This window comes from Ictidomys tridecemlineatus, chromosome 13 (assembly GCF_052094955.1).
Source record: "Ictidomys tridecemlineatus isolate mIctTri1 chromosome 13, mIctTri1.hap1, whole genome shotgun sequence".
Lineage (NCBI taxonomy): Eukaryota > Metazoa > Chordata > Mammalia > Rodentia > Sciuridae > Ictidomys > Ictidomys tridecemlineatus.
In genome coordinates this window covers 12,574,008-12,600,897 of record NC_135489.1, presented here as the reverse complement: position 1 = coordinate 12,600,897, position 26,890 = coordinate 12,574,008, and the positions used below count along the sequence as shown (strand labels likewise).

At 43.3% G+C, this 26,890-nt stretch overlaps 1 protein-coding gene across 1 annotated transcript; it reads left to right on the top strand.

The window, feature by feature from the left end:
• The first annotated feature begins 1,092 nt into the window (after window positions 1–1,092).
• Serpinb5 (serpin family B member 5) lies at window positions 1,093–22,103 on the top strand. Its single transcript, XM_021724942.3, has 7 exons — window positions 1,093–1,238; window positions 7,155–7,329; window positions 8,835–8,972; window positions 11,344–11,461; window positions 13,668–13,810; window positions 17,710–17,877; window positions 20,388–22,103. Exons 2-7 carry the CDS (start codon window positions 7,162–7,164, stop codon window positions 20,787–20,789), a joined length of 1,137 nt encoding a protein of 378 aa, XP_021580617.1. The 5' UTR covers window positions 1,093–1,238; window positions 7,155–7,161; the 3' UTR covers window positions 20,790–22,103.
• Window positions 22,104–26,890: the final 4,787 nt, after the last annotated feature.

Here is a 26,890-nt window from a genome sequence, read left to right as displayed (position 1 = left end):
CTGCCCTCAAACACACATTTTCCTCACTACAGCTGGATAATGAAATTTTAAGAGGCATTCTGCCCACACCCCCTCCTATGACCTTGCCTCTACTTGCTCCACTAATGCCTGAAATATTACTTTCAGAGTTCAACTCATTTAGTTTGTGACTTTGATCCTAGTTAATAGTAAAATACAGGAAGGGGGGTGGGCAGCACAAGCAGGTAGGGAAGCTATCGATTAATTTTAGTTTAGCTAATGAGTGGCTCTCATTCATTTAACCAGCAAGTATTCATTGAGTGCATGCTGTATGTCAAGTCCTTGCTGTGTGCATGTGTTTCAAAATGAATGAGGAGGAGACTGCAAAGTAAATAGGTGATGATGAAACATAGTCAATGAACAATAGGGCGAGCACAGCAGAGAAGCAACTGGCCGGGTTTCAGGTACTTTCCTGAGTACAGACAGGATAGGAGGGGAGGAGGTCCATGGAATGAAGGTGCTGCAGGAAGGTGGGAAACCTAGACCATGTCAAGAGCAGGCTCCATGGAGATTTCAGAGCAACACTGCGCAATCTGTTGGAACTCCCTCAGCCACCCATCATGATTCATGATTTCTCCTATCAACTTGGTATTAAGTATTTTGCTAATGATCTCTCTCTCTCTGTCTCTCTCTCTCTCTCTCTCTCTCTCTCTCTCTCTCTCTCTCTCTCTCTCTCTCTCTCTCTCTCATACACACACACACACACACACACACATCTAGCAGAACGAGCTACTGCAATTTACTCGGGCAGGGTGGAGGAAAAGAGAGTACTTTTCCTGTCACTAACTGGTCTGTAGTATTCCGACCACCACACACAGATTCCTTCTATTTCATGCTTCGCGTTCTGGACCTGTGTTGTCTAGTAGGGTTGGCTTTATTTACTGATGCATGCATGTATTTAGCCCAAGGCAGGACCCACCGACAGCCACTTCTTGCCTGAGCATGTCCGAGGCCCTCGAAGCTGTGCAGACAGCAGCAACTTCAGCCTGAATCATCTCTTTCAATCGCGGACTAGCTGCCAAGAGGCGTGAGTAAGAGCCCAGAGCGCCCGGGTGGGCGGACCGAGGGCGCAGCTGGGCGTGGCCAGGTGGGAGTGGCGGGCGGGGCTCAGGTGAGCCGGCTCCTGCAGGCCACCGCGTCTCGCTTTCACATCCAGGCCTCTGAGCTCCGCGCTTGCCTTTTCTCTCGTCGCTCTTTCCCCAGGATAACTGCAACTCCAGGTAAGCAAAGTGGGGACTTCCCCTCTAGGACAGTTCATGGGATGGTTATTGGAGCTGACTCGAGGTGGTGAACCAGTGGACGGGATGGGTTTCTTTCGTGGGTGGCCCGCTGCCTTGCATCCCCCATAGCGGTGGTTCCAGCTTCCAGCCCTTTGGACCCCAGAAACGCCCTGTGGGGTTTAAAATCACTCCACGGACGGTCAGAAGGTGGAGAAATAGCCCGCCGAGAGGGTTTGGTGGTGGTGGAGCGCAGCAGTGGTTCACGGAGGACGTTTTCAGCCCTGCTTTGGAACTCCGGGTGGATTTTGCAATGCTCGTCCCAGAAAGGGCGTGGTTCTTAAAGCTGGAGAAAGTTGAGAAGGTGTGTGCGCGCACTGTGGGGTCAAAATTCAGACTTTATGGATCGTTCTACTTTATGGCGCTTTAAGCATCACATGAATGTTCATCTACTCGTCAAATGCATGGTTCTGGGCAGAAAGTATTTTCCCTCTCCACTTCTGGGGTTTGGAATACTTTAAACAAAGTGGATTCTTGGACTTTTAAGTTGTCTTAGATTGAGCTGGTTTGTAGTTTTTTTTCCTCATAGGATCTATTTTATTATTATTATTTTTTTATGGCTTCCTTTAAGCTAATCAAACCTAAAATCCATTTAACGTGTGTCATGTTGTTCCATAGACTTGTAACTGAATTCTCGGAACTAGAGGACTTGACACATGTGTGTGGAGCCCTCTTGTTTTGTAGATGAGGACCACAGGGTGGAAGTGGTGCCACGCGAAGACTCACAGCTTGTAGTGGGATTGCTGAAACAGATCCGGCTTTCCACCGTCACCCCAGGCTCTTAACATCTTCTGACCCACTCCATCTCCCAAGAGGTTTTCGATTAGAGTAAGTGGGTTCTGCACCTTAGTCCCCGTCAGTCAGGGACAGTGTTGGAGGGTTCTTTGATGAGTGGAGAGAAGGGAGTCTGTATGAGGAAAGGACTCGCCATAGAAAATGAGTCAGCAGCTTTATCTTTGCTTCCTAACGCCTTGAATTGTGCCACTTCAGTCTTTCTGGTCTTTGCAAATTGACTTTGGGGCATGCAGTCTCAGCAATTTGGGCCATTCTGATGTGGCCCAGTTCGGCATTCATTTATTATAAGGTGGCAGTGGGATGGTCTGTGGTCAAGGACAGGCTTTTAAAGAAACAGGAGCAGACATGATGCTTCAGAATATCTTGGCCAAGCAGAGACACCTCTACCACTGGAAGGCTAAGCAATGATCTTTATTACTCATGGCTGCAGCTACTTTCCTCCTACTAAGGCACTTTCCATACTCATTTACTCCCATAATCACTTCATTTAATCCTCATAATATTCTTCCACTCTGAAAAAGGTAAAAAGAATCTCATTTTCTTAACCAGGTACTGACTTTACTCCTAGAGTTAGAATGTGAACCAGAGAGGCTGAGTATTTAGGCATTCCATTATAGTATTTAGGCATTCCATTCCATTATATTATAATAGCAAGATTTCTCGAGGTGTTGTCCAAGTATTGGTTGCACTAAAGACCCAAGAAAGAGTTTTTCAATATGTGGCTCCTTCTGTAAAATGAGGCAGGTTAAAAGATACCTCAGTACCTGGACAGAGTCAATATTCAGTTTTTAAAGAATGAAAAAACTATACATATAGGTGTGTGTGTGTGTGTGTGTGTGTGTGTGTGTGTGTTCACACACATGCCTGTGTGCAGAAGAGTGAGGTAGATGGTCTATGAGTAGAAGAATCCATAGTGTTCAGATAACATGCTTTTCAGTGATGGGGCACAGTTCCTAATGCCAGCACAACAGATGTGAACCAGGACTGTCCCAGGCAAAGTGGGGTGTAGAGTCACCCTCTCCAAAGGACCTTCATTTCACTCAAATGGCCTAAAGACAAAAAGTTTAGGGCCCATTGGATTAGATGCCGTACAAACTTTATAGAGGGGACAGTGATAAGCTAGCAGTCTAGGGAAATGAGTACCCCTCCCCCATTCTACTATATGAGTCTCTGTTCATTTGGGGCCACTCGCAGTCTCTGAATTGTGCTAGTTCTTTCTGGCCCATATCTTTGCATGGCTAAGTTCTACTTTTCTTTTAGGACTCACTTTGAGTGTGACTCATTCAGATGTCACTGTCTATGGGATGTCACTGTCTACTGACATTTCCAGTATGGGTTTGGTGTTGCTAAGTGCTTCCATGGTAACTTGTGCTCCTTATCTAAACACTTCACCTGCCCCAGCCAGTTGACTGATAGATAGATAGAGGCAGGTGCCTGCTGTGCTCACCTTTGCTTTCTGAATGCCGGCCTCAGTGCTTGACCTGCCCATTAAATGACAGCTTTATAATATTAAGAGTTTGCAATGTAAATGGCAGAAAGAACCAGAGCGCCTTCAAGTAAGAAAATCATTAGCAAAAAGTTATGGGTTGATGAAAAAAAAATACACAGGATGTCTTGGTGTTTTTAAGTGGGGTCATTCGGGACACATGGGATTTTGGAACCTGAGAAACTTCTGAGAGAGTAAATGCCAGCAAAGCCAGAATTGCCAAGAAAGAAGGTGGTAAGGTGTGGTGGGAAGTACTAGGCGTGGAGGTAGAAGAAAAGCGTTCCAGGTCTGGCTTTGCCACTCACTCCCTGCGTGGGTGGCCTGGGAGAATCACTTCATCTTCATCCTGCTTCACTTTCCTTATTTGCAAAATGAAGAGGCGGAGCCAGACTAGATCCCACTCCAAGATTTTGAACCACTTTAGAAGTTTATGATTTTAGAACACCTTCACAAAAAATTGCAAAAATAAGCGGCTTTAATATACATTCTTAAAACTGCATTTGTTTTACTGATTAAATTTCCATCTCAATATTCTCTGGTTAAAATAAAAGTGCCTTGCTGGAGGTGTGGCTCAGTGGTGGAGTGCTTGCCTGGCACGCATGAGGCCCTGGGTTTGATCCCCAGCACCGCAAAAAACACAAAAAAGAAAGAAAGAAACAAAAAAACTTTCAAAACTTTGAAGTACCTGAAAGGTGTGGTGTTTTCTATATTGGAGTTATGAACAAACTTATCATTATTAATGTCATTACCAGGTTTTCATGAAGACAGATAAATCTATCTGTATCAAGGTGATGATAATAAAATGGAAAAATATTATAGCAATTTTAATACTTTGAACACAAGTGATTAGATGTGTAAATTCACTGTGTGGGAATTGCTCATCTCTACTGTTGTACCTAAAATTTTTTTATAACATTTGTTTGATACAAAATGATCTGTGTAGGAGCTTGACAGTATCCTGGAAATATATTGCTAACATTGCTGAGATTTGTTTAAATGCTTTGATTGTCTTGCAACACAGTGGTGGCAGTGGGCCAAAGTCATGGCTTGAGCTGTCTCAGATCAGCTCTATAGTATTTTAAGTCATTTGGGACTAAACGCTGAACAGCTGATGAGATTTATCATGCAGTGTTTCATTGATTTCTTAATTGGTGGTTGTGTGCCACTACAATCTTACCATGTACATGTTTCTGATACATTTGGCCAGCATCAACCCGTGATGCTGTATAGGGACCTTAAATATTAAGGGCTGTATGCTCTTACTCACTGGCATAGAAAATTTTCTGAGAAAAGATCCAGTCAGCATCAGGACAGGAAGGTGAACAGATTTGGACTCACACACTGAGAACAACCATGCAAAGAAAGGAACTCACTGAGAGGGACAGCCTCTCAGATCCAGGTCCCTGATGGAGAATGTAAGTCATGCACCCTGATGTCTAAGTCTTGTATTAAATATAGCATGTGTTGTGTAATTAGCTATATAAAAGCCGTATTCATGGAGTCATTTAGGGTAAATGTATCTCAAAGTGTTATTATGAATGAATGATGTTTTAGTCGAACAAAATGGTAAAATGGGTTATTTCTTTACTTCTGGTCCACTTCCTGGACCTATTCTTAGAGTTTGTAGTCAAACTCCTTCAACAAATTAATTCATGTTCTTCAGCACAATTTTTGTGCCCAGAAGAAATCACTAAAATCACAGTTGATTTTATTGACTATGCAAAATTATTACCATTTGTCTTCTTGGGGGATTAGTAAACCCTCTCTAGGGGGAACTATTTGTGTTTGCTAAAGCAGTTTGTATGTTTTCATATTAATCTCTGTGAGATTAGGCCTCAAGTTGTGGAAGCATTGAAAAGTTTGCAGGGATCTAAGTTTGGTGAAGAAATAGCTCATGACTCCATGTACATGTTGAATGTTAGTTGTAGATAAATTCAACATTGTCAATGTTAAATGTGCTGCAGGAAGAAGCCAGACCTCCTGAAAGTCTCTTGCACACATTCCCCAAACCTTTTTTTTTTTTTTTGTCACTGGTGATTGAACTCAGGGATACTTGACCACAGAGCCACATCCCCAGCCCTATTTTGTATTTATTTAGAGATAGAGTCTCTCTGAGTTGCTTAGCACCTCGCTGTTGCTGAGGCTGGCTTTGAACTTGCAATTCTCCTGTCTCAGCCTTCCGAGCTGCTGGGATTACAGGTGTGTGCCACCATGCCTGGCTCCCCCAAACCTTTTGTGAAGAGTTCTTTATAATTTCCCTAGTGGTGGATGTGCTGGTTGAAACACTCCACAGTCTTTCATTTTTGTCTCAGGACACTCTAGTGGTCTCAGTAACACCTAATGCTGGTCAGCTTCCACTGGGATGTGATGTCATCCCTTAGGTCTGCCCCTGCTTCAAGAGGAGAAGACGGTTGTGGGCTTTAAAGCTCACCATGACTTTAGCTCACCTGTAGCAGGTTTGTAAGGGGTGCTCTGGCTGAGTGCACTTGCTGAACTTACCAGAGACATAAACAGAAGGAGGAAGTCAGTGGATGGGGGGATGACCAGTGAGCATGAAATGAATAGGGTCAACAGGCTTTTTTTTTCCTGCTAATGAACTTGCTTTTCCAGACCTGAGATATAGACATATTATATTTTTGAGTCCATTCTATGCAAGCAATATGTCCCATCAAAGAATTCTGAGGAAATATTTGATGATCAGGGTTCCATTCCTTGATCTTATTCTCATGGCTTTGCATTATGAATTTCTTTCGGGGATAAGGTGTACATTGCCATCCTGTGCATCTGCTGGTCCTGGCCAAGGGAAGTCCCCCATCTGGAATAGTGGAGCTTTCTCCCTGACACCAGGGCTCAGGTGCTGCCTGGGGGTGTTCGATGCCATCTTTGCTTTCTGTGTCTGTGTACACATATGCCATCTTCCCTCTTGGTGTGATGCCATCTTCCCTCTTGGTGTGTCTGTCTTTGTGACTTTTCTCCTGTTCTTCTAAGGACACTGGTCATACTGGGTCAGGGCCCACCTAATATGACCTTATCTTAACCAATTAAATCTGCAGAGACCCCATTTCCAATTAGGGTCACATTCACAGGTTACGAATCAGGAGTTCAACATGTCTTTTTGGAGGAAACACTTATATCACTTAATAAATATCAACCGGACCATGTCAAACTGATGCAATATGACTGATTGCAATCTACAAAAAAGTCAATTTTGTATGACCCAAACAAAACTCTAATTGAAACAATATGTGGTAAATAAAACCGACTGATTTTGATTGGTGCTGTCAACCACTTGACCACTAATATGAAGAGATAGTGTGACGTCTAGGCTCTGGACCATGGCCATTGTGGCTGACCAGGCCCGGAGATTCTGGGCAGAGTGGCACACAATGAAGACCTCACATGCCTTCGGACTCTTGTCCACAGCTCTCTTTACAACTGGCTTTTTTTTCGGAATTTCCTTCTTCCTACCCAAGACCATTACTTTGTTGAAATAGAATTCTTATTGTGCTGACAGAATGCAGTTGAGAACACTTCAAATAAACATTGAAGATTCACCTCTCCTCTGTCTTCATTTCCAGGCCCAGGATGGATGCCTTGCGACTGGCAAATTCGGCTTTTGCTGTTGACCTGTTCAAACAACTGTGTGAAAAGGAGCCAGTGGGCAATGTCCTCTTCTCCCCAATCTGTCTCTCCACTTCTCTGTCACTTGCTCAAGTAGGCGCCAAAGGTGACACAGCAAATGAAATTGGACAGGTAACCACACCGCCTCATGCCTCGTTTTGACTTTAAGTGGGCAGTTATCAGAATCCATAGCAGGAATCAGAGAAAGAAATGGAGACTTGGTGGTCTGGGTGGATCAGGATGGAGGGTCGTGTCATTTCCAGGATTCTCTTAACCTGTTTTTAAATGTGAAAGCTCATTTCTGTGTCCTGCAGCCTGTGCTTAGTATGGACACCTGGTCGTGATGGAGAAACTGGGGATCTGCTAGGCAATCATAGGGTGCCATTTGCTGGTGGCCTTCGGCAAGTCACCTGATGTCTTTCATCTGTCATATTGTGAAGATTAATCAAGGAGGTATATTAAATGTTCCACTGAAAATACCTTGAGCAGAAAGAGTGTAAATTTACCCTCCACCTCCATCCTACGTTCAGACAGAACAAAGCTTTCCACATTAGTGCAAAATTTATTTATAGCTTTGTGCTTCATTTTAAGATGCAAGCATAATGCAAGCATTCTGTCCTAGAATATATCCTCACTTATTTTAATAGAGAAGTCACATTTTAAATTAGCTGACGTCACATTTTTGCAGTGCCACAGAGCAGAAGAGATTCTTGACTGTTGTTTGGAACAAAATATAAGTTAGGAAGAAAATAAAAGGATTTAAGCCCTTCAAATGACAGCATCTGAATTTTAAATGGCTTAGACTATCACTGTAAGGATAATAGACAGTTTGAATCCATGCATTTTACATGTTTTAAATGTAATACCTGTAAATCCTCAGAACTCAGACCAGTAGGCATTCTCGGCTCATTTTACAGAGGGGCTGGTGAGGATCTGACGGTCTACAGAAGATTACCTTCCTAATAGGTGAAGGCTGGGATTCCAGCAAGGCTATCAGACTCTCACTCTCCCAGGCAGCGCCTCCTCCGCATTTGTCAGAGGTGCAACAGCCCCTTTAGCACTTGCTAAAGCATCTCAGGGAGACTGGACTGCTGCTCCGGGCACCTCCCTCCCGGACTCACACCTGCCTAGTGATTGTCTCTCTTGGTGTGAATCTCTTGTTTCCGTCTCTAAATTGGATAGAAATTATAACCCAGCTTAATCTTCCCCAGGGGGGAGATCCTTTTGTGTGAGTGCTAAGTGACATCATTTTGAAGAAAGGGCACATTTTCCTTGGTTTACTAAGAAGAGAATCTTTATGGTAGTGTTTCGCAGACAGGGACAATTTTTCCCTCCCCGGCCCACTCTGGGGACATCTGACAATGTCTGCATGTCTTGGCTGTCATGCACAGGAGGAGGAGTGGTGCTGGCACCTACTTGGTCAGGGAGGCTGCTAAGCGTATGCAACACCCAGGGCAGGCCCTCACAGCAAAGAATTGCCCAGCCCCAAATGTCCACAGTGCAGAGGCCAAGAGGCTTGGCTTTATGGGAGCATCAGAGCAAAAGGGCTCTGCGTGCAGAGGTGGCTGCCGTCACAAGGTGTCCACTTCATCAGGAAGAGGAAATGCTTTTTACTAATGAGCTGCTTCTCTTAACAGGTCCTTCATTTTGACAATGTCAAAGATGTGCCCTTCGGATTTCAAACAGTCACCTCGGATGTAAATAAACTCAGTTCCTTTTACTCTTTGAAACTAATCAAGCGGCTCTACGTAGACAAATCACTGAACCCTTCTACAGTAAGTTGTTGAAAGCAATTAGCAGAATGTATCTTTTTCCTCCAGGAATGGTGTTTCACATTGGCAGACCTGCAACATTCATTTCTAAGATGTTCGTTTTTGATTTAAGACTTCTTAAAAATTAACCAGTCCCCCTGGAGAGGTTGAATGTTGTGGGACTCAACACCTTCCAGCTCCAAGTGGAGAGAGGCTTGTGGGCTTCCCTTTCCCTCTCAAACCCTCACACCTCCTATGCCTCTTCCCTGCTTCTTTTCTGAGAGAATGGGGTATTCAACTGCCTAAAAAAAAATGTATCCCTGGAGACAAGAAGTGCAAAAACCTCTTGAGTTAAATTTCTAATTTCTAAATAGCCGGACATTTGGCTCCAGGGTGTTTTAGGATCCCCATCTCATTTTTTTTTTTTTTAAAGAGAGAGTGAGAGATGGGGGGGGGGGAGAGAGAGAGAGAGAGAGAGAGAGAGAGAGAGAGAGAGAGAGAGAGAGAGAGAGAGAGAGAATTTTTAATATTTATTTTTTAGTTTTCCGCAGACACAACATCTTTGTTTGTATGTGGTGCTGAGGATCCAACCCGGGCCGCACGCATGCCAGGCGAGCGCGCTACCACTTGAGCCACATCCCCAGCCCCTCTCATTTGTTTTTGTACAGAATGTTCTCCTGGTGTTCCTCAAAGATCAATTAAAAAAATAAACACTCTTCATCAGCCACAAGTTGGTTTTGTTTGTTTTATGAGGCTGGTCAGATGTGGGTCTATATAAGGCAGCTCTGGTTATTTAAGTTCAGCCATTTCTTGAAGCAGTCTTGTAAAGAACATTGTGATTCTCGATCCCAGGGTGTATCATACATAATATTTTAAAGTCTATTTTGAAACACATAGCCAACGTCTAGACTACAAGGAGATTCTCTCTCTAGTAAGAGTTGATTCAGTTCTTGTTTGGTTGGTCAGAATTTCAAACTTCCTAAATCTAAACGCTTGATCTCCATCAAAGCCTTTTTGTCTTTATATTATACCTTTCTGTATTAGGTATTTGTTTTGTTGAGACCCTTTGAGGACACATAAGTGGCTAGATATTGCTGTGAGTTTATTCTCGTTCCTTGAAGACACACATATGCGACCATTTTTGTTCTAAAAATCATCTGGGAAATTAAAAATTGAGATGTGAGTTGGTGCTGGGCATGGAAAAACTTTCATGGCCCCCAGGTGGTCCTTGAGGAGATACTTAATTCATCTTTGTTGCAGAGAGGACAATGAAGGGCCTTCCTCTTGCTGAGCCTTTCTGAAGTTCTTAGTTGGTGCCTGCTGACTCAGTCAGTCCCAAGGCTGAGTTGCAGTTATCTGAAGCTAAGTTAATTGGCTCAGGCCTTAGCTGCTCTGAAGAAGTGCAGGAGCCCTGTGCTTAGAAGTGAAGGGACATGACATTCAAGTTATTTTTAGTTTGGTTTAACCTTCATTTCAACATTTGGAATTTTGGCCAAACTAGGAGTTGCAAGGTTTTTATTTTTAATTGAATTTTATATTTTTTAGGTTGCTTTCTGTTGCTCTTCTTTCTGAGCTCATAGCTTCTGGAAATTTCTAGTTAACTAGTACAAACAGTTGTGGTTTGAAGAGGGCTGATCTGCATCAGAACTACCTGGATGTTTGTCAGAAAAGCAAATTCTTGGCCTCAGATGTCTTGATAAATAGTGTTTAGGGTTTTGCATTTTAAACAAGCATTAAGGTTAGAGCCACCACTGTGATGTCTATAGCACTATGTTTCAAATTTTAACATGCAGATTAAATGCCTCAGAGTCTTGTTTGAGTCGGTGGGTCTAGGGTGGGGCCCGAGATTCTTGATTTCTATCAAGATCCCAGATGGTGATGTGGCTCCTCATCCTTGGACGGTTATCTGAGTATCGGTTATCTGAGTATCCAGGGTCTTTAGCATATTTATTTATTTCAGGGAGGATAGTGATTTTCTGCTCATAGTTCTCTTCTCTGTACATTTTCTCTATGATATATACACATTTTTAATGTTTCTGAAATTGGAATTCATTTTTTTCTTATATCAGAATGCAACTCGTATTCAATTCAATTTGCTCAATTCTCATATTATTCAGCGGAATTTGAACAGAAAGCTGCCATTCATTTTGTAATTGTGCATATTTAACATAGTTTCTTTTTGTTTCCCAGAAGCAGATACTAAATTGGTGGATGCATTTAATAATTGATATTGTCCTATAATTGAGTAAATGAAACAGTTCATGCTACCAAATTGGAAAGTGTACCCATGGTAATAGATATTTAAGAATCCTTTTGTTAGAACTGTGTAACAATGTAATAGATTGATTATAGATTATAAGTACTTTGTGAATTTACAAAACTGGATGTTTTTTAGGAGTTCATCAGCTCTACAAAGAGACCGTATGCAAAAGAATTGGAAACCGTGGACTTCAAGGATAAACTGGAAGAAACGAAAGGTCAGATCAACAGCTCCATTAAGGATCTCACTGACGGCAAGTATACTTTACTTGTTCTGCTGAATAACAGACCTTCCTTTCTCCTGAATCCTTGAGCCACTCATGAAAATTGAGCATCTGGAGGATTCCTTGGATGCTTTTATCCAGGCTCAATTTTGTCCATCAAGACATGTCAACAACTTGCCTTTCTAGAAATTTCTTGTATCATCTCATCGCTTGGCAGAAATCAGTGGAGTTTCAGTTTTGGTCTGCTTTGCCTTGCCCTCTGTCAAGCTGCCACCCGCCCCAGTGGAGCCACAGCTGTGCCTCTAACAGAGTGGGGTTTTGGGCAAAGCATGAGGCCAGTTTTAAAGTCTTATAGTCTAGAAATGGAAGGATTGGTATAATTTGATGATCCTTGATATCACTTCTGGCTCAAAAATTCTACCAATTTATTAAAGAGGACAAAAGGTCTTATTCACAGATAAACACAGGAAGACAAAATGAGAAAACAAACGCAGTGGAGGTACATCCTGAACCTCGCCATCCTTATGCTGCTGTGCTCCCTGATGGTCCCATGTCCCTTGGCAGCACCTCTGCTCAGTGCTTCAGGATTCTCCCTGTTTAGACCCCTCCACCCTCCATTAAACCTCCCGGTGAATTGCCTTCCTTGATAGGAAGAAGTTGGAAGTGAAGTGACTTGGATGGCAGGCCAATGACTATGTCCTTTTCCAGGGGCTATATTTATAGTGTTAGTTTAGGGAGGAAGCCTAAGGCAGATCCTGCTGGTGTGGAAGGATACTCTTCCGGGGATACCTCCTTCGTGAATGAGCAGAGCCCAGAGTGGTCTGCCTCTGTGCTGACTCACGAATAACAAGGTCCACCTGTAAGGACATGGAATCGACAGGAACTCTGGAGTCATTTAGGACCTAGGTTCAAATCCAGGCACTACAACTTATCAACTGTGGCATTTGGACAGGGAGCCTCAATTTAAGGAACCGTAAAACATCAGGGGAGGGGGGCGAGGGGCATGCTATTTAATCTATTTAATTTTCATGTGGTTGTTGTTAGAATCAAATTAGATAACATATACCAACAAATGGTAGCTATAGATACATACACATGTACACACACACATACCTACCTACCTATATTTATATTATTGAAATAAATTTTCTTGATTTCTTCTGTAAAGAGAAACTTTGATATATATATATAAAATACTAGGTTGAGCACATCTTTAAAAATTATTAACAAAAGGCAGCTCCTGCTTCAATAGCTGTGGTATAACTTTACTTTTAGAATTCCTAAGCAATTGTATTTTCTCTCAAAGAGACGTTTGTTTTAAAATCCTAATGCATTTGAGGTTTTTGACTGGAGAAGGTAGTTGAATGAAAAAACTTCTAAATTTGGAAATGGAGGCTCAGGATTTAAATTGAAGCTTTGCCACTTACTGGATTAAAAACATCTTTATTCTTCAAGTTTCTCCAATAAAACGATTATGTGTTCAACACACACATATCTGGCAGGACCAGATACATAATTTGCACAGTCCGTGAGAAAACAAAAATGCAGGATTTCAATATAATCCTTTACTGAAAATTTTATTAAAATCTTAAGAATGTGATAGCAGAACATGAAACCAAGGACAGGGTCCTTTTCATATGGTCCAAGCCCAGGAAGTGGGATCCAAGAATTGATGTGAAAATCTTTGTAAAAATGTCAAGTGCTATTCAAATATGGGGATTTCTTTGTATTACGAGATTATCACTGTTGAATTGCTTTGTCTGTTGAGAATTTGAGAGCCATAATAATTGCAGCTGTGATTAAGCTTCTGGTGATTAAGTTGACTCTGGGACAAATAACCTGCCTGCAAGGAGTACCCCTGGGAGAGAAGTAGAGAGACGTAGGGTGAAGGGAAGGGCCTGTCTTGGTGTCAGACAAGCTTTTCAGCTGATAGCCCCTTGGCCTCTCTGAGCCCAGTTTCTTCAACTTTAAAATGAGATGATGATCTTTATCTTATAGGGCCATTGTGAAAAAAGTAAGATAATATATATGAAAAGGCTGAGCACAGGGCCAGGCATACAGCAAGGGACCATGAATTTGCCCAGGAGCACAAGAAAATCTGACTTGCAGTCCTATCAGGCCTTACATGGTGCCAGTCCAGCAAGCAGTAAATCCCCAGTGACTGAACATGCATGTGTGTAACCGATGTAGTTTGGAAGGGTAACTGCTGTTTTCGGTTTTCTAAAATTGTTTGCAGGCCACTTTGAGAACATTTTGTCTGACAACAGTGTAAATGACCAGACCAAAATCCTCGTGGTTAATGCTGCCTACTTTGTTGGAAAGTGGATGAAGAAATTCCCTGAATCAGAAACAAAAGAATGCCCTTTCAGAGTCAGCAAGGTATGTGGCCATATGGGATGGTTAAAGGATCCTAGCACAGATCCTATGGCAATGGAGGGGTGTGTGTGTGTGTGGGGAGGAGGTATCAGAATTCATTCCAACAAGGAAAATGAGGGCATGGGGCTTTAAGCAAGAAAGGAAGAGGAATGAAAAGAAAACAAGCAAACTAAATCCTTCTAGCAGAAGCCTTTGAGTTATTGTGAGACCTGGACCACTTAGGAATCTTTTTCCTGACTATCTACTCTATGATCTCAATTTCTCACCTATTGACAGTGAAGCACATGATTTGAATATGAAATTAATTAACTAATTTCATTGCTGGGGATGGAACCCAGGACCTCACAAATGTTAGGCAAGCTGTCTATCACCAAGCCACACCCCCAGCCCAGTTTGGATATTTTAATGTCTAACTTAAAAGATGATTTGAAGCACTTCTTGACTTTCTGAAGAAAAAAGTCCAGCTTACCCATCTGCACCAGGGCAGGGTGAGAAGCTTGTTTTGCAGGGCGGTCTCGTTAATAGCGTTGAGGTGACCATGTGAAAAATAACTCAGATATAGGTGAAGCATTTCTTTTGTAAAAGAAATGAAATAGCTGAGACTGGAAAATTGACCCACTTCATGGGAGAACCCAGGACAACGCAGGGATCCATATGAAGATGTGGTTTGGTGAGTGGCCTGAAGAAGTTAGACCCACAGCAGTCTTTGAGTCTCTGCCATACTTGAAGGTAGCTTATTTACCCTGACGAATCTACGCATCAATTCTAATTTTTCTGAGCCACGAGTACCTGGCATCGATCACTTGTTTTTGCCTAATAAGCAGCACCTTAATGCTAGAATCCAGGAGAAAAGCCCTTTGAGATACAGACTCATGGGACCGGCTTCCGTGCCTTTTGCTTTTTTCCACGGGGTTTTAGTCATACATTGCCCACCCTCAAGTGTACTTTTCCCAGTAAAATCTAATTGTTTGCCCTTTTTTGACCCTCCACTGGTGTGTGGGCTTTATCATGGCAGATGCCATGGCTTTTCTATCTCAGTGTCTGAAGTTCCTGGCAGACTGTGACATGCCATTAAGGTTGTCTGCAAATTTGTTGAATGAATGACCTGTCAATCCCCCAAACTCAGTTTGCAGTGCTGGGAACTGAATCCAAGGCCTCACCTACGGTAGGCAAGAGCTCTACCACTGAGCTGCATCCCCAGCCCCTTAGTTTGTTTAAACAGTCAATATGAGATGAAACCTCATTGGGTTTTATTGGGACATTGTCCCAGGAGAGGCCAACAACCACCATTATTGCTTCTTACCTACTCAAATATCCAGGGTGTGGAGGGGAGCCAGGAGGTCCTCCTTCCCCTTCCTCTTCCTGAGCTTAGCTTCCCAACTGCAGTGGTCTTCTCAAAGCTCGCTGCTAGGGACAGGACTGACTGCACCAGAGGCCTGCCTGGGAACCAAGGACACATTGGACTCTTCACACTCCGAAGTTTTCACTTACGGTTTCTTGAGATTTAAGCATGGCTTTGGACCTTCTTAGTGTTGTCTTTCCTGTGGAGCTGAAGTGGAAGGTGACCTTACAGCCTCTACAGAGTCCTGGAGGAGTGTGGTCCACCCCACTGTCCCATCCTGGAGCCAGCCTCCTCTGGCTCATTTGACCGGTGATTGGTTCCTTCATAGGAAGGGCTGGCGGACGGTCCCTGGGCCTGCCGAAGTGAAATCTAAGACGTGTTTTGATGGCATCACTCTGAAGGTCCCAGGGCCACACACAATTCATTGATGTTTCATTTGCATCTTATGCACACAGGATGAAGGTGATCTCACGCAGCATTTTTAGTGCCCTGTATTTTGCCCTGTCACCTGAGGTCACGTGTGGAATTTTCATGTTAGGCATAGTTTTCATATAGGCATGAGGGTGGTGCTCATGAACTTTTGGAGTTTAGAGCATTTGGGGTTTTCAGGATAGGGGTGCTTAATCTCTATTTATATTGTATTTTCAGGGATAGTTTTTATTTAGTCCTGTTTTCAAAATATGTCTCAAAGCTTATTTCAGAAAAATGGGATTGTTGTGCCTAAATTCGGTGCTGACAAGTGAAATCGATGATGACTTTTGGAGGACACAACTCTGTGGCATGTTCAGAAACTATTGGCAGTCTAGCCTGATGGAAATTTTTAGACAAATCTGTATCTTCTTAAAAAAATGGAAGAATTATCAGTGAATTTTTAAAGCAACATGTTTTCCTATCATAATTCGCTTTCTGGTTATACTTTAGCACTGAAGTCTTCAATCATCCATCAGTCAAATATTTAGTAAACAGGTACTATCTGGTGGGATATCCCAGGACCAAGACATGACTGTATCTGCCATGACTATATTCCAGTTGAGGTGGGAGGTGAAAAGATAACCACAAAATGTTCCTAGCACTGTGGCAAGTGCTAAGATAGAGGTATGTACAAAAAAGCAAAATAAGGAAGGCATAGCTGTGTTTTGAGAGTGGTGCTGGGTAAGGTGCGGCTTACTGTTTGAAAAATCCCGGAGAGGTACAGGTTTTACTGTGATGTTATCCCTAAAGGACTGACATGAAGCTGGAAGTCTCCCCCTAAAGAGATTAGATTAACAGGAAACTATCCTGTGGGAGGTGCATATGACGACAGTAAGTTACCCTAAACTACTATCAGTCTTTCGCTTCTTAGTATGAATAAGTTTTTCTTCAGAAACCCTCGATAGCAGAGGTAGGAGACTGGATCTTAATGGGAGCCCAGAGAGGGAAAGGCCCGCGTGGTCCCTGGAGATAGAGGCCTGAGGGTTACGGCCCTTTCACAGCCCTGTTGCAAGAGGAGCGTGGAGTGTATGGAAGCTGGAGGATTCAGAAAAAAGGAAAAAAAAAAAAAGAAGAAGCACTCTCATCTTTTAAAATCATGATATATTTCAAGCACACAAAAATTATAGTGAATAATAAAAGAAACACCAGAGTATCTACCAACCAACTTCATGAACTTAACATTTTGTCTTACTTATTTTAGAGAGTTTTAAAAAAAAAGTCACAACAGCTGGGCTGCTGTGTGTGTCCCCCCACTTCCCACCCCGCTGGTTCCCTTCTCTTCCTCCCTCCCCAGCCATAGCTATTATTATGAATTTTCCAATCTCCTCGTTCCACTGACAAGGAAACAGAGACTTAGGTTGAGAGACTTGCTCTAGGTTGTAGCATCTGCTTGTGTCACATTTGGGACCAAGACCTGGGCTTCATATCTCCAATCCAGACTCTCCATCTGCTCAGATCTGAGTAGGTACAAGACAGGGGGAGGGCTCTCAAAGACGAACAGAGAGGGCAAACCAAATAAGGTTTTGTCCTTCTATATGCCACATCTTTTTTGATTAGGCATTTTTAAGGAAGCACTGACTGTGTAAATAGGTATGTGGATTTGCAAGTAGAATTTACTTTGAAGTCAGCTCCACCAAGACTTTGTTTAAAGATCTCAAAATCCCCTAAGTGTCTATAGAGACGAACTTAAAACTTTTTATATATTTTCAGACTGTCTTACTGCTAATATTTTATATATGCAAAGATAGTATTATATGTAGTTTACATAATATATAGCACATGGAATTATAAAGGACATGGATAATTTTTGAAAAGGATTTATAAACTCAACACAGGTCAGTGCTTGATGGTTTGGGTGCAGTGTGGCTCGGATCCCAGAGGCTGGATCATGAGCCACAATGATTTGAAATCATATGAACAAATTTGTGTGTATATAGGTATCTTCCTATATATTTATGTATTTATGTGTGTTCCTGTGTAGGGGTGTGGTGTGTGTATTTATGTTTTTGTGTATGTATGGTGTATATATATATATTTGTGCTTGAAAGTAATTGCTTGTTAACGTGTCCAAACTTGTCTCCTGTAACAGACAGACGCCAAGCCTGTGCAGATGATGAACATGGAGGCCACATTCTGTATGGGCAACATTGATGACATCAATTGCAAGATCATTGAGCTTCCTTTCCAAAATAAGCACCTCAGCATGCTCATCCTGCTACCCAAGGATGTGGAGGATGAGTCGACGGGCTTGGAGAAGGTGAGGAGGAGGCAGTGCTTATGTACAGGGAGGCAGGAGCCCCTGCCATGGCAGAGAGGCAGAGAGGCCCCTGGACTGTGCTGTGTGGGGCCGTGAGAAGCCTGTGGCCAGCTGCCTCACACACCACTGGCTCAGTCATCTCCATGGGCTTCGGGGCCTTTCCTCTTTAATATGAGAACAGCCAACTTTTACTTGGCACTTAGGATGTGCCAGGAACGGTGCTTCATCCCCAGGTGCATGATCTCATTTCATTCTTCCGGCAGCCCTGTGGTTAGAAACAACGAGGAAACTGAGGCACAGAGGGGTAGGTACCCAGTCCATGGTCACAGAACTAGTCAATGATATGTAGACCCAGGATCTGAGCCTGGGAAATTGGGTGCGTTCTCTCCCCCAGGTGAGGGTGCCTCCCTCATGTCAGCAGGAAGAGCCCAAATGGCTATGCGCTGCGTGGCCCGCTGTCTGGAGAACAGAAGCTTCATTTATTTCTTTATTAGCACACTGTTTTAGTTTTAGGTTTTCAGAAAAGCGAGTGGAAAGTACAGAGGATTCCCGTATGCTCTCTTTCCCTCTCCCAATCCTGTAGTTTCTCTAGTTATTAGCATCTTGCATTAGGGTGGTACTTTGTTATAGTTGAAAAGCCAATACTGAAATATTTTTTTGAAATTTTATTTGTTTTTTATTTTATTGAATTTTTTGGTGCATTGTAATTATACATAACAGTGGGACTCATTATGCCATAGTCATATATGCACATAACAGTTTGATCGATCTCACTCGCCAGTACTTTTCCTTTCCCTCCCAGCATTGATAACATTATTATTAACTAAAATCCACAGCTTATCTTAGGGTTAATTTTGTGTAATAAATTTGATACACATACACACATACACACACACACACACGTACACATATACACACATATATGTATACATATACCCCCACACAAGATTTCATTATACTTCAAATTTATGTATTATGCAGGTTATTATATTATTGTTATTTTATAATATAAAAGGTATACTTACATATAGTTTATATATTTTTATGTGATATCAATTATGATATTATTACACTTATTCAGATTGTTATAGTCACAAAGTTCAATGAAAGTGGCAGATCTATTTGCTTGTGAATGAGCTTTAATTTCCCCCTGGGCTCAGTCTCTGCCTAGCTGCCCGAGGCCTCCCTGTTCCCTCTGGGACCTCCCCTCCCTGGCTTCCGTTCTAGCTCTCCTCACCTGGGCCTCAGCCCTGGGCTGTGTGGACTGTGGTCTACATATCTATGAAGAGGGGTCTACCTATGAAGGGGGGCTCTTGAAGAGCAGAGGCTGTGTATGTTCCCAGTTAGGCCTCTGGTACTAACCAGTCCCCCTCTTACCTGTTACTGTTGCCTCCATCCTTTTATGACCTGAATGAATTTCTGCCCTCATTCTTCTTTGATGTATTAGTCTTTTTTTTTTTTTATTCTCTTATTTCATGTCTTGATCTTTCGCGATTATTCGGTTGTCTTGGATTTTACCTTACTTCAAATACTCTCATAAATGTGTCAGTATTTTTCTTAAGGAAATAGAACTAAAGAAAACGGCCTTTTGAGTCTCAGAAAGGAATGTGTAAGAATACCCATTGGATGAGTTTGTGATGGCGGCCATAACAAAGAACCCCACCTGGGTGGCTTCAATAACGCACATTTATTTTCTCGCTGTTCCAGAGGCCACAGTCCTGGGGCTGGAGTGTTGGCAAGTTGGTTCCTTCTGGGGGCTTCAAGGAGACTGGGCTTGTGCCTCTCGCCTGGCTCCTGGCGGTGGCTGGCAGCCTTTGCTGTCTCTTGGCGTGTCCACACTCCACCCTGACGTTTTCCTTCACTTTCACATAGCTTTCTCCTTGTCTGTGTGTCTGTCTCTGTCCAATTTCTTACTTTTATGGAATTCAGTCAGATTAGAGCCCACCCTAATGGCCTCATTTTAGCTAATTATACCTGCAGTTGACCTTATTTCAAATAATGTCACATTCCGAGGTACTTCCCACTTTACCACCCATGACTTGAAGAATGTCTCAGAGACAGTTCAAGTTCCAATTTTAAAAAGAATAACTTTACCTTTAATTTGAGTTGTTAAACTTTATGCCATGCCCAGCCCATGGGTATTCTAGATTTCCTTACAGAGAAATTATAATAATAATCCAGAAAACTCTCATGGGTGCAGCATCATACCCCATGCATCTGTTTTCTGAAAAGCTAGTTTGTACTTTAAAGCAAACCAATTAAAACCATGCCCTCTTAACTTTCAGGGCAGAGGGAGCACTGTGGTAGGGGAGGAGGAGAACAGAGCCCGTGGCTGGTGGATCTTATAAGAGACACTGGTTCCTATCAGAAATACTCCACCATCTCTGATGATGCTCCACCCAGACTGATTCAGAATCAGACTCACAAAAACTCTTTATGTTTTCCATCAAGCAAGGTCTCTTACAGTGGGAGATACATCAAACTAATTTCCTTTCCTTTCTGTCCTTCAGATTGAAAAACAACTCAACTCAGAGACGCTGTTGCAGTGGACCAATCCCAGCACCATGGCCAATGCCAAAGTCAAACTCTCCCTTCCCAAGTTTAAGGTGGAAAAGATCATTGACCCCAAGTCTAGTCTGGAAAACCTAGGGCTGAAAAATACCTTTAACGAAGATACATCTGATTTCTCTGGAATGTCAGAGACCAAGGGAGTGGCCCTGTCGAATGTCATTCACAGAGCGTGCCTAGAAATAAATGAAGATGGTGGGGAGTCCATTGAGGTGCCAGGATCCCGGATCCTGCAACACAAGGATGAATTTAACGCCGACCACCCATTTATTTACATCATCAGGCACAACAAAACCCGAAACATCATTTTCTTTGGCAAGTTCTGTACTCCTGAAGTGGCTTAGCCCAAGTTAAGACCCACTTGACTTGTCTCTGGATGCAGATTTCTATAAACTCTGCATCCAGAGATTCATTTCCTAAAAACAATAAATTGTTACTGTTACTAGATCAGGAAGCAGCTGGTCCTTATCATGTGTAGCCCTCACACAACAGGCCCTTCTTTTCTAATTCTTTCTTTTGTTTCCTTTTTTTCCCCCATAAAAAAAGGACATATGCTTTTAATGAAAAGGAATTGCCTTAGAGGAAAAATATTTATTCATTATTTGTCAAACTGTCCAGGATTCTGGAGAGACATACAGTGTTCCATACAGAAATTCCTATAAGGAAGGTCTGTAGGATCTTATCGCCAGAACTTTGCCTTTCTTCACAGGGATATAGAATACTCTAGATACTCTCACTTCCTGAAAGTCTAAAGAAACTATGGTGCATAGGACCTACAAAACTTGGACACCTGTTTTCTCTACTGTAGGCACAGAAGTCCTTATGTTAAGCCTTGAGAGATACATGTATTTTCAAACTCTGAAAGTTTGGGATTTTTAGAAACATATATTGCACATCGGGTCTAGCACTTTTGGTATGTTATGGAGCTCCATCAACAGGGTCTGAAACAGTACTCTGTAAATCAACACCCTAATATTATTTCTGCAACAAAATATAAAATATTCACATAAAATAGACAAATCAAGACTCCAGCCCATAAGTGGTCAAATTTTGCTGACAAATGAATATGTCACTAGCTTATGAAAACAGTTTGCAGAACTTTTATAGTGAAATGTTAGATAAAGTAGCTGAAATATGAGACCCCAAGGAGAAGCTCAGTTTTATTAAAAAAAAATGTGACTTTCATTTTTGAGAGCTGTCCCACCTGGTCATTTGGTTGCTGCTGGGCTGGTGGCAGGGTCTTCTAGCTGGCTCAGAATGGTTTGGATGTTGGACACCATGGGCTTGGAATACACAGGGATTCATAAATAGTCAACAAAATCATTTTATGAATGTTAAAAGAACTTGTCTCTTTGTCTAATGTGATAAATAGTGGAAAAGGAAAGGAACCTAAAACCTTTAGAAGTAAAGTTATTAAAATACTTGCAATGTTTTGACACATTTTTTTTTCACCATATGACTATAGTTAATTTAGATTGTGACTTTGTAATTTACATTGATAGTAATTGTAAAGTGTTTCTAGTTGGCTATTCATGTTGCAGGCTCATGTATTAATTCACTACCAAAAGGATATATTTACTGCAGATTTTGTGACAGCCTTCCTTCTATCTGTTCCTTGTAAATAGGTTTTTCCTCATCTGATGGTTCAATATTGCATTTTTCTGTGCTATTGACAATAAAATATTATTGAATTATGTGTCTTGATTTCTTTCTCACTATGTTAGAATTACTGTTTTAAAACAGAACCAAGCCATGCATTTACATTCCTGTGTAAAAATGTTTTTTTTAGGGATTGAGGTAAACTAAAAAGGAGAAGGATAATTACTGCCTATTTTAGTTAGTATTCCATTGCCATGACAAAATACCTGAGAAAAACAATATAAAGGAGGAAAAGTTATTTTGGCTCATGGTTTCAGAGGTTTTAGTCCATTGTTAGCGGGCTCCATTGTTTCTGGGGTGGTGGCAGTACATCACGGTGGAAGGGCATGGTGGAGCAGAGCTGCTTACTTCATGGTGGCCAGGAGAGAGAGAGAGAGAGAGAGAGAGAGAGAGAGAGAGAGAGAGAGAGAGAGAAAGGGGCCAAGGATAAGATCCTTCCAGGACATGCTCCCAGTGACCTACTTCCTTCAACTAGGCCTAGCATCCTACAGTTTCCACCACTTCCCAATATTTCCTTCAACTATGAACTCATCCATGGGTTAATCCATTGAGGTCAGATTCCCTTAGGATCATATCCTAAGTCACTTCTGAACATTGCTGCATTTGGAACCACGACTTCAACAAGGAACCTCTGGGGGACATTCCAGATCCGAACTGCAATGCTACCCTTTTCTCCTTCTGTTCTGGCCAAGGGCTTTTGTGCCCCATTCATCCAAGGGAAGAAAGGCTGGGGGTGAGAAGGGAGGTGTCATATGACTTTCAACCCCTGCAGAGTCACATGACTCCGAACCTTAGGAGGACACGGAGCTGCTATCCAGCCCTTTTCACCTGGGTCCTTCCCTCAAAATGTAACTTTATTAAGTAAAGCCGTGTAGGTTTGAGCTATTTGCTTTTCTTATTAAGTGCATTTTCTCGGTACCACATTCATTTGTTTTCAATGGTTCATGTCGTCTCTGGATCTCAGAGTCATCAGCCCCCTTCTGTTGCTGCAGCGTTCTTGGACTGATGTGTGTCCTCTTGCAATAAAAGTGGAGTCCGAATGCTGATCAACACCCCCCCCCCCCCCCGATCTAAAAAAGGCCATTTGTGCAGGATTCCTGAGAGTGGCCTCAACCCACCTTTGCCACTCTTGGCTCGTCTTCCTTATCTTCCCGGGTTATGACAGAGAAGACGGATGACGGTGAAAACGGACCGCGAGTGTTTAGAGGGAGGGCAGTGTCAAGGCTCAGTTTCCTGAGCCAAGTGTTCAGGGCGCTTCCATTGTCCCCTGGAACTTGGGAAACACGGAACTTTTTGACTAACACTTGCCTGGGACAGTCTACACTGGTGGTTTACAACTGGGCTTGGGGGTGTTCTGTCCTTTCGGGGTCATTTTTATCGTTACTTCTGGGAGGACATCTCTAAACACCCCAAATGTCCAGAACAGGTCCCACTGCAGAGCCTCCGGGCCCACGAGACCAAGAGTGCAAAGGAGAGAGGGCCAGGCCTCTACCCAAAGGACAGGTGCAGTGTGCAGGGTCCCTAAGGCAGAGCATGAAGAAGGGCCGGAGCTGGACGGAGGAGGAAGGACACCTGCGTGCTGTCAGCCACAGTGAGGTGGGAGTAGCCGTGCTTGGTCATTTTGAAGGAGATTCTGTTCAGAGGGTCTGTGCAGTGAGGGCGAGGGGCCTCCAGAGGACCCACAGAGCACCGTGAGGAAGAGCCAGCCCTGGGAGCCTGGCAAGTCCCACAGGAGATGGCCACGCACCAGTCTCCTAAGGCCCCTCTGCTCAGCCCTCTGCTTCCTGCCCTTGCCCCCTGAGGTGTGAGAATGGGGGGGGAGGGATGGGAAGGGGAGAAATGGTGAGCAAGGCCACCTCCGCTGCCTTTCCCCGTGGGTGAGTGAGCCCTCGGTCACAGCCCAGCTGTGGTGGATGGCCAGGCTTTAAGTCAGAAGAGACTGAATCCAAATTTAGATTTCTGGGCTTGATCATTTCTGAAAATGTCTGGTAATGTCTGAAAATGGCTGGGGAAGCTTTAGTCTGGGGGATTTCGTCTAGGGGGTGGGAAGAAGATCGGGCAGAGCAGGGCTGAAAAGGCATGGGAAAGAAAGAATTGGGTTGTGCTTTGTTACCACCCTGCCCAGGGCAGCCCACTGATAAACCACTATGCTCCCTTCAAAAAAACTCAAAGAGGAGACCATGACCCCCTCTCACCAATGAGGAACTGACAATGGACAAGACATTTAATCAGCTCACGGTCACAGCTGAGTGTTGGTGGCCAGATCTGAACCCATGCACACTGCGGCCAGAGCCAGAGCTCCCATGCTCAATGCCCCCATCTTCCAACTGGCACTAATCACTGGCAAATGGACATCGGGGTACCTGAGAGAATTCCTCTCTCTTTCATATCTTCTCTCTTTACAAGTTTCTGAATAATCGTTTCATCTTGGCAGTTCTTTTCTTATCATCCAGAATAATCTCGGTGTCAGAGGGTCCACCAGCCACGGGCTTAGTCATGGCACTTGCCTACTCTCACAGCAACTGTAGAGTCAGGGGCTAATTTCCCTGCAGGGAAAGGGCAGGAACCCAGGTCAAAGTCGTGACTGCCCCACGTACTGGGGACCCCATGGCTTGATGGCAGCAGGGCCCAGGACGTTACTGCCTGTGTGGTCTTCTGATGGGCCAGCATGTAGCTCCGTAAGTTCTGCACCTCCCTGCTCTGGTCCAGAGGGACAGCCAAAGGCAGCCTGCTCCACGCCACCCCTTCACATCATGAGGAAATGGCAAACTTCAGAGTGCTTTCCCGGGTGCTTGAAATTGGGAGGGTGAGCACCTGTGAAAGGACAGGAGCCCAGTGCCACCTACACAGCCTGCTGCAGCCGCTTGTTGTGGTAAGCCTCCCGGAAGGGGAGGGCAGATGCTGGCCGGCTGCTTGCAGCACGGCCTGGGACTCTGAACGCAGGCCTGGTTGAGGGGAGCGTCCCTTCCACCCAGTGCTCCTCCAGCATCCCCCTGCCCACAGGAGGCCTCGCTGGTGCATTTCAGAAGCCAGAGTCCAGGCATTTGAGTTCTAGGTCTCTGATTCATTTGACATCTCAAATGACTGAGAAATTTAGAATAAATGCGACCTCAGGTCCTCAGGGGCATAAAAACACAAATTTCGTTTTCCTCTCTCTTTTTAAATAAATGAACTGATTGTCCTTAAGGACAAGTTGGAAAGAAAAGTTCTAGAGAAAACATTTTGAGGGGAGTTTTCTGGAGTCTGCTGAAGAATGGAGAGCGAGATGGAGCAGCACAGAGACCTCCCGGCCACGGCCGGCTGCTTCTTCCCTGAAAGACGGAAAGGAAGGCTCTGGACTCAAGCCCACGCCAACTGGGTCAGGGCCTCCCAAAGTGAAAGCTCTGCTCCTCTGAATTTTAATTTCAGTACATTTATTTGAACCATTTTGAATGAAAATTTAGAAAAACCAATATACCTTCGCTTTCTTTATGGCTCACCTCTTGTTCTCATTCATTATTCCACTGTGATGATCTCCAAGGTCTTTTGAGATGTCTCCAACTGATTTTCCCTGTACAAAGTTTTAGCTTTCTAGGTCAGGTGCATTTTAGCATTTTCCAGTTTTGTCCTGCCAGGTAGGGTTAGGGCAAACTTCCCTTCTCAAGTCATAGAGACCCTGGTGGCAGCCACCACTTCCCTCTAGCTACCCTCGGTAGCTGGGAAGTTAGGCATTCACTTGTTGGAATTGTTTGTAAAGTAAAAGTTAATCGGCTGAGAAAGTACAAATAGGCTTTCTCATGGTATAACATTACTCAGGTTCAATGAATAATTTTTTTTTTTTAATTCAACATCATCTTTGGCAGCTCAGATTTTCCTTTCTTCTGGATTCACAACTGGATTTTGAAAAGATGAGTCTACGGATAGCTGAATTTTGGATAGGTGAGTCATTGCTAAAGCACATCAAGTGTTAATGATCTCAAAATTGCATTTGAATAATTTTCCTCACAAGCCCTAAGTTCTTCTTTTAAGCTGTTTAATTAATGAGCCATCAGTGATGTTTGAATTACCTTGCTGCAAGGAAAGTGAAGATTTAAAAGAGAGACAATAGTTGGTTTCTTTCTTCAAATCTTTATACTTGAGGAAGGAAGCTACATTAAAGATGACATTTAATAACATTTCAATCTCCAACATTAACCCCACGTTCACGTCAATCAAAATATCAGAAAATCCCCAATGGCAGTGTGAGGTGGCGCCTCCTTTCACAGAGGACACGAAGCACCTGGATGTTTTCAGACATTAATTTTACCCAGTCCCCCAAGAACGCTGTCACATATTGTAGATCCAGAAACCCCAGTGCAGGAGTTGGGAAGTCGAGGCTCTATGGCTCTTGCTGACAACATCCGTGAGTTATTGTCTCTGCACAACACACAGTGCTCTCTCTGTAATTTTCCTTCTAAAAATTTCAAAAGTCTAATACATACAGTAAAGTACATGTGGGTGCACAGCTGAGTGACGTTTTCAAGCTGAACACACCCACGTGACCAGCACCCAGATCAGAGCCTCTGAAACTGCTCCAGGGGGCTCCTGTCACTCTCCTTGCCACCCTACTCTAAAGGGAACCAGTGTCTTCTAACACACACACACTCTCTCTCTCTCTCTCTCTCTCTCTCTCTTTCTCTCTCTCTTTCATCTGTTTTTGTATTTCATATCAGTGGAACCCTACAGCATGTTCTCTTTTCTGTGTGGCTGTGCCAATGTCATCCATGTCCTTGCCTGTGGCTGTAGGTCATCTCATCTTGTATTTTGT

Bases quoted from the DNA above. Each gene is read 5' to 3' on its own strand.
- Serpinb5 (XM_021724942.3), top strand. From the start codon at position 7,162: ATGGATGCCTTGCGACTGGCAAATTCGGCTTTTGCTGTTGACCTGTTC. The intron at 11,462-13,667 runs GCAAGTATACTT...AATTGTTTGCAG, and splicing joins CATTAAGGATCTCACTGACG to GCCACTTTGAGAACATTTTG. The intron at 17,878-20,387 runs GTGAGGAGGAGG...TCTGTCCTTCAG, and splicing joins AGTCGACGGGCTTGGAGAAG to ATTGAAAAACAACTCAACTC.